The 7,828-nt window shown below is 38.4% G+C and overlaps 1 protein-coding gene across 1 annotated transcript; it reads right to left on the minus strand.

Annotated features, from left to right (window-relative positions):
* Positions 1 to 1,762: 1,762 nt before the first annotated feature.
* Positions 1,763 to 7,366, minus strand: LOC118276729 (pro-resilin-like). Its single transcript, XM_050699961.1, has 7 exons — positions 7,239 to 7,366; positions 6,514 to 6,561; positions 5,807 to 5,958; positions 4,983 to 5,308; positions 4,368 to 4,492; positions 3,543 to 3,677; positions 1,763 to 2,646 (listed from the first exon to the last, which is right to left on the minus strand). Exons 2-7 carry the CDS (start codon positions 6,517 to 6,519, stop codon positions 2,500 to 2,502), a joined length of 891 nt encoding a protein of 296 aa, XP_050555918.1. The 5' UTR covers positions 6,520 to 6,561; positions 7,239 to 7,366; the 3' UTR covers positions 1,763 to 2,499.
* Between the last annotated feature and the right edge of the window lie 462 nt (positions 7,367 to 7,828).

A 7,828-nucleotide genomic window follows, 5' to 3' on the forward strand; every position in this document is an offset into this window, starting at 1 on the left:
ACGCCGGTGTTACTTTAATGAAAGAAATATTTGGTGCCTGGGAGGAAGCACAGGATGCCATAGGTGTTTTTTGTGACCTCTCAAAAGCATTTGATTGCGTTGACCACGAGACACTTTTGCTGAAATTAAATCATTACGGGATTAGAAACACTGCGCTCCGTCTATTGAAATCATATCTAGGAGATAGGCAGCTAAAAGTTCATATTAACGGTGTTAATTCACAAGGGTCTGAGATAAAAATGGGCGTTCCTCAAGGTTCAATATTGGGTCCTTTCCTCTTTTTAGTGTACATAAACGATTTGCCACTCATATTCGAAAATGAACCAAAAATGGTTCTGTTTGCAGATGATACATCACTGATTTTTAAAATAGGTCGACGTACGAATAATTTTGACGACGTGAACAGCTCCATTCTTCGAGTCTATGAGTGGTTTACTATTAATAACTTGGCGCTTAATGAGAAAAAAACCAAATGTATTAAATTTTGCTTGCCAAACGTACAAAATAACGAATGTTATGTTGCTTTGAACGGACAAAAGTTAGAATTTGTTAAGGAGACTGTATTTTTGGGTATCACATTAGATGACAGATTACAATGGGGGCCCCATATAAAAGCACTTTCGGGGAGACTAAGCTCAGCTGCTTATGCAGTTAGACAGATTAGGCAGCTAACGGACGTAGGTACGGCAAGGCTTGTTTATTTTAGTTATTTTCACAGCATAATGTCTTACGGCATTTTGCTGTGGGGGCGAGCTGCGGATGTAGAATCAATTTTTATTTTGCAAAAGCGAGCTATTCGAGCAATATATAACTTGCCCCGTCGCGAATCTTTGAGAGAACTATTTAAAACTATAAACATTCTTACAGTGCCTTCTCAATTCATTTACGAAAATATTATGTACGTGAGAAAAAATCAACAATTGTTTGAAAAAAGGAGCGACAGACACAATTTTAATACGAGAGGTAAAAATAAGTTAGCTATACCGCAATTCCGATTGTCCAAAGTGCAGAAATCCTTCATGGGATTTTGTGTTAAGTGTTACAATAAACTACCAGCCGCCATACTGAATCTGAACGAGAAAAAATTTAAATCTTGTATAAAGCGTGAACTGTGTAAACAGGCATATTATAAACTGTCAGATTATATTGAAGATAAAAATGTGTGGCAGCATGTTGGTCCGGCTCCACTGGACACTCGCTCACACTAGACAATGCTCTAATACGATCACTAGTTACACGTTGAATTAAAGTACTAATTTATTCCAATGTAGTCTAGGGATCCTGTGGCATCAAGCAGTTATTTATGTTTTTTTTTTATTTGAAAAATTAAATTAAAGATTATTTTTTATTTGTATAGAAGCATTATTTCAAAATTGTAAGTGTACATATGTGGGCACTATGTTTGAAACAACCCGCTTTTTTAATTTATATTCTTTACAAATTGGTTTTATTGTCCCATAGTTTTGACGTCGTATTGTCGTTACATTGTTCCTACATATATATACAATAGGTAAATGATCAAATAATGTATCAGAGATATTGTAAAAAACATTTTTTGAAAAGAGTAACGATGGAGTTTCTTGCTCGTTCTTCTCCATTCGAAGCAACACTTTGGAACGAGCGCCTAGCTTCACTGACAGACAGACTGACGGACAATTCATTTTGACGTTTCAAAAGTGCCTAATTTAGGATTAATTGAAATAAATGCTTTGACTTTGACTTTGACTTAGTTAGAATATAAAATAGAAAAAGATAAACAAAATTATTATAAAATTCATTTATTTACAAAATAATTGTATTAAAGCGAACTAACGTACTAATGAAATTTATAACATATGAATGAATACATAATAAAAATACAAGATAGGTAACTATAGAGTGGTTTTATATAAAAATAGAAAAGTGTGTCGGTCTATCATTCGTCCTTTTACATTTCTATGTGAATAATAATTTAAATTACTGGCCTTTTATAGTTCAAAGAATAATGAGAAATAGTATTTGAAATAGAATATTGAAGATAAAGTATTTTATATAGATTTTTTCCCTAACAAACCTACAACTAATTAAGCGTTTTGTACATTAGTCTTTTAATGACTCGTTTCCATTAAATACAGCGTAAGTCGTCGTCTTAGTAATAACCTCAAAATGTCTTGTCAAAAATGAAAATATTAATTTTCCATTCACATAACTTATTTAGCTTTCAAATTAATAACATAGGACTTCTATAAACAATATACATAAAGGAAATATTACGGCACAATTAATTAAAATTAATAATTTTCATTTTTGACAGACATAACCTCAAAAATATTCCCGCCTAATCTTGTTCATAGATAAAATATAGCAAATGTCAAATTCCATAATTTCACATGTTCTATATTTTATCAGGTCCAATGGCATTAATTTTATTAATAAAAAATATGAATGAAATTAATGCCAATTTGAAGTCTAAAAACGTTATTGTATTTTTTAGACTTTTAGTTGGTACTTATTAGCCGTTTAGTAGCCGCCCTGGCCTTGGTAGCCGTTGCCGTTGCCGCTGTAGCCTGATTGGCTATTTCTGTCATAGCCTCCCTGGCCGAGACCGGTGTCTTCGTAGGAGATCTTGGGTTTGTAGCCGTCTTGGTCAGCTTCGTATTGGACAGTCTGTACGTAAAAAGATATATTATGTAAGTCTTAAATACCTATGGCAAAATGGCGTTTACAATCACATACTTTCACAAACATCATGCACATCACATCTAGGTTCAGAACAACAATATATGGATGATTCAAATATATTTTTTTATAATAACTATCGTGATGTCTCTCGCTCTCAAAGCTTTATTAATTTTCAAGACACAGAGGGACTCTTCATCGTGAGCAGCGTGCGGAGACGCGGCGACGTCGCGTAGCCTCCTCTTTTTTCATTCGTAGCTTTTCACCGTTAATGTACGTGAGTAAACCGTGATTTTTAGTTAAAATCAAATCACAATAGCCTGGTCTAGCAACTGCCTAATGCATTTCATACAATCTCACTCGATATATCTCTTTTTCTTACCCTTTCCATTCAAAATACCTCATTTGCTTACCGTTACGACAAATTTTCATCGATTCTTGCAACATGACCAAACTATCTTAACACGTTAACTGCCACGTAGGGCACCGATGACCTACGTTAGTGGATTGCCTTCATCAGTTTTCTGATGGCAGTTAAAGGCTTAAATAATTCCCTCACCTGCCTGCTTTTCACACTCGCACACCAGGCTGTTAGATTCATACACACAATCACATACACGCACATTCATACACATACATATCCATACATATACACACACACATACATACACGCATACACTCGAATTCACACGCACTCACCTAATTACCTCATTTTATTTGAAATTCTAATATTTTTATTTTTTTTGTATTTTAGGTTTTCTTTGATAATTTCTTTGTTAATTACAGCCGCGATACAGGCTGAGCCTAGTGCGATTGTCACTGTGTAAATTGGAAAATGTATACATTGAGCTGGTAATAAAGATTTTTATTTATTTATTATTTACCTGTTTCCTGCCATCAGGCAGCAGCACGTAGTACAGGCCCTCGGCCCTGTCTCCCTGCCTGGACTCCCGGTGGCCGAAGTCGTTGCCGGACTCGTCATCCTTCACCATGTACTCGAAGTTGTAGTTAGCGGGCTCCTGGAATTACAATAGATTTAGAGTTCAATCGTTATTATAATAAGTGTGGGAGATCCATGCTTCGGCACAAATGGGCCGGCTCGACCGGAGTGATACCACGGCCTCACAGAAAACCGACGTGAAATTAACGTTTGCGATGTGTTTCCTTCTGTGAGTAAGGTTACCGAAGGCCTAATTGGCTTCCTTCCCAATCTTCCTAATCCCCGAGTCCCCAACAACCCTTAAATTCCTAACCCCCAAAAGGCCGACAACGAACTTGTAACGCCTCTGGTGTTTCAAGCGTACATGGGCGGCGGCGATTGCTTACCATCAGGTGATCCGTCTGCTCGTGTACCGGCTTATTCCATAAAAATAAAAAGTGTTTTATGAGAGGATACAAAACACTATGCTTATCTATAAAGATCCTGGCATGGAGAGTAGAGAAACACCACTCAATTGATTGAGATCAAAATAAAATTAATCGGAAGATATAAAAATGATATAAAAAAAGCGTAACTATAGCTAATCGCTGTTCGTCTCCTAACTGATCGTAACGAACTATGTAACACAAAGAAATCGAAACAATAGTTCGGAACATTAGGTGCTTTCAAACAAACAAATAAAATCTGCAGATTTGTACATTAAGATAAACTATAGAATTAAATCTGAGGGTTTTGCTATGCCATTCCTATTACGACTGCGACTACTCACCCCATTGCTGCCATCATCAGCGCCGTATCCGTTAGCACCAGAGCCAGAGCCAGGAGGCAAGTACTGACGGCTCTGCTCCTGGCCTCTGTAGGACTGACCACCGAAGGAACCGCCCTGGGAGTGACCTGGTAATCAGAGGTAAGCATATAAGTCTATGTAAAGTAGATAGCAGATCATTACTGCCATCTTTTCAACATAGGACTAGTAGAAAGTCGGCCCACTATCATCCCTACAGAGTGGACTTCTCTTGGGTGCGAACGAAACGGTTCGAATCCATGTTCCTAATCCGTGCAGCCAGGGATTGGAACAATCTGCCGGTTTCTATTTTTCCTGAGAAATACAACCCGAGTCTGTTCAAGGTCAGAGTGAATAGGTACTTTCTAAGTATGTGTTCATCTTCGCTTCGCCGTCCTGGCAGTAAGCGGGTTGCAGGCTAAACGCAGACTTATCAACGTTAAACAAATATCATATTTGCAAAAAAGAGTAGGTCTTGGTAACCTATTTCGTCTGATCCAGAGTGATGCTATGAAAATCGCGATCCTCAGTAATGAGGGAACTACTAGAGAGAAAAAGGGTAATCTATCTACTCAATAATATTTTAAAACAGCAACTTACCACCAGCTCCGCCGAATCCGGGAGCACCATACTGCTGAGAAGGAGCATTAGCTGATGGGGCACCATATTGAGAAGATGGGGATCCGAACTGAGCAGAAGGAGCTCCATATTGGGCAGACGGGGCTCCATATTGGGTGGAAGGAGATCCGAATTGGCCAGATTGGCCAAATTGGGCAGATGGGGCTCCGTATTGCGATGAGGGCTGGCTTCCTTGTCCAGGGGCGCCGTATTGGGTGGATGGAGCGCTGAATTGACCCTGGCCGGAGTGAGGAGCACCGTACTGGGTGGAAGGACGGCGACCACCAGCGCGGGATGAGCCACGACTTCTGAAAGTCAAGATTGACGATATAATCTTTTGTCTTCTGATAGAATAGATTAAAATATTAATTAATTATATATTAACTGCTACGTAGATCACCGGTGTCCTACGTTAGTGGACATAGGCGTAGCCAGGTTTTAGTATGGGGATGGGTTTAAGAAAGTAAAACGAACAAAACTTCCTTCATTCATAAGAAAAAGAAAAACTATTTATGTAATATGTAATAAATAGATTCATAGGTAGTCATAGAGACCTTTGCCAAACAGGGATGCTCGGGAACGCTCTGTAATGTTTAGGTACCCATTTGGGGGGGGGGGGTTGATTTTTGCTATAAACCACACGTAGCCCGAGCCATTTCCAACGAATGCAAAGCCATGGAAATCAGTTTGTGTGTTCTGGAGCTATAGTAGTCAGGAAGGATAACCCGACTTATTTTTATATTACCTATAGAATATTTGTTTTATTTCAACGACAAGATAATAACTATGATGGTGTACTGGTTTACCTGAACACAGCATCAGTTTGCCTCTGGAAGCCACCGCCGGGGGCTCCGTATACGGCCGAGGGTGCTCCGCCCCCCGACTGTGGGGGCAGGTACCTATTGTCCACTGGAGGCTCTGCCAAGCACACCACCGCTAACGCGCAGATTAGGAGCAGCTGGAAATATTGAGGTACAAATGTTAGATAATAATATCACAACTTAGAGGTCGGTTCGATTATCCGGAGCTGCGGACTACCTGGCGGGTTTATCGGGGCTCCGGCTCGAAAAGCAGGAGTAGGAACGGGGTGGTTTTTAGTCAGTAAGAGTCTGACACTCCCTCTCGCCTCGCCCAAGGCGGGAGAAGTCATAGCATGACCCCCTCAAAAAAAAAAGAGGTCGGTTCGATTCCCGGGTCGGTGTAAGTATTACTGGGCTTTTGTCAGTAGCACGGAGACTGGGATTGTGTCCAGTATATGGCAATAGGCTCACACCCTATTACATGGGACTTATAACACAAATGGTGAAAAGTGGGTGTACATTGTATAGCGGCATTACGTGTGGGCAACTCTGCCTATCCCTTCGGGGATAAAAGGCGACTAGGGGGTGAGCTTATTGCCATTTTTGCATTTTTGACAATGATATAATCGGGATATAAGACATAATCAAGTGTATATTAAGAATTCACATTATTTTATCTACTGGGATAATGTTAACTTATAATTTTGACTTACCTTCATATTTTGAGGTATTTTGGAGATTTCTTACACAATAATTGTAACCTGAAAAAAAGATTTTAAATTTATTAATGAATAATACAAAATATTTAGGCGTCACTTCGTCGTTCACAGTGAAGGGGTAACCATATATAGTTTTTTAATTCAATGGTTTCATATACTACACGGTTGGCGCGGTAGCTGGGTAACTGGCTACCGTGAAACGTGTGGCGGGTTCGATTCCGCACGGGGCCTATTGTGGGGCTACGGTTTTTATAGAAAAAAAAGATTTCGAGTTATTAAACCTGATCAATAATTAGCAACACCCTTGGGAACCAAACTCTAGATTCATTACTTCTTGTTAATTGATAAAGAGAAAATATTTATTACACAGCAATTATGCTTGAAACCGCTCGATTTGACGCAAAAAAAAGTTAAAAGTTACTCCAAAATGTACTATTGTTCTATTATATTTTTGCCCACTTTTTTGACAATTTTGAAAAGCCAGCCCAGCTTCGCATGGGTGCAATGGTGATATATTATGCATGTAGTATACATAAAAATCTTTCTCTTGAATCACTCTATCTGTAAAAAATATCCGCATCAAATTCCGTTGTGTAGTTTTAAAGATTTAAGCATACAAAGGGACATAGGGACAGAGAAAGCAACTTTGTTTTATACTATGTAGTGATAGATATTATTACAAGATAAAAAAATACTCTTATTCAAAAAAAAGCTCAAACCTTAAAAACACTGCACTTTTATTCAAACCAAACTTGAATTAACAACGAAATCCAAATATCAAAAATTCAAATTTCCCGAACACCACACGAGTTTGACCGAAGATGCCCGAATGATGTACGAATCGGTTCCCGACCGTTTATATAGCATTATACGAGTGATTACTTATTACATATATTATGAGTACATCTCAATACATACGTAAGTAATGTGTGCATGTGTGTGTAGAGATTGGCGCATCTGCTTAGTGATACGGCTAGATTGTTGCTCTACTTAATTTAATTTACTTTTGCTTTGGAGGTCAATGTTATAGTGTTTTGTACAATATGGGTTTGGGATTACCTTGGTGTTAATGTGCGAGGTGTTTGTAAGGTCTTAGGTTTGATTCTTCGGTTGTGTGACAAGTTTTTGTAATGATACTGATGTTGCTAAAGCTTTTAGGGCGTTTTATTTGATGAAGTTGGTAGTTTGTTAGCTTTACTTGTAAATAGGTAACTAGTTGCTGGGTTGTCGCAGTCTCCAGTTCGTTTACTAGTTTAGGCAAAAAATCCTTTACATAGGTATTTCTGTTTTTCAGTAATAAAATCAAGTT

Source organism: Spodoptera frugiperda, chromosome 17, assembly GCF_023101765.2.
Source record: "Spodoptera frugiperda isolate SF20-4 chromosome 17, AGI-APGP_CSIRO_Sfru_2.0, whole genome shotgun sequence".
Classification (NCBI taxonomy): domain Eukaryota; kingdom Metazoa; phylum Arthropoda; class Insecta; order Lepidoptera; family Noctuidae; genus Spodoptera; species Spodoptera frugiperda.

Excerpts from the sequence above, each read along its gene's own strand:
- LOC118276729 (XM_050699961.1), bottom strand. Across the intron at positions 5,309-5,806 it reads CAAACTGATGCTGTGTTCAG|AAGTCGTGGCTCATCCCGCG; the intron begins GTAAACCAGTAC and ends CTTGACTTTCAG. Across the intron at positions 2,647-3,542 it reads TGCCTGATGGCAGGAAACAG|ACTGTCCAATACGAAGCTGA; the intron begins GTAAATAATAAA and ends TTTTACGTACAG.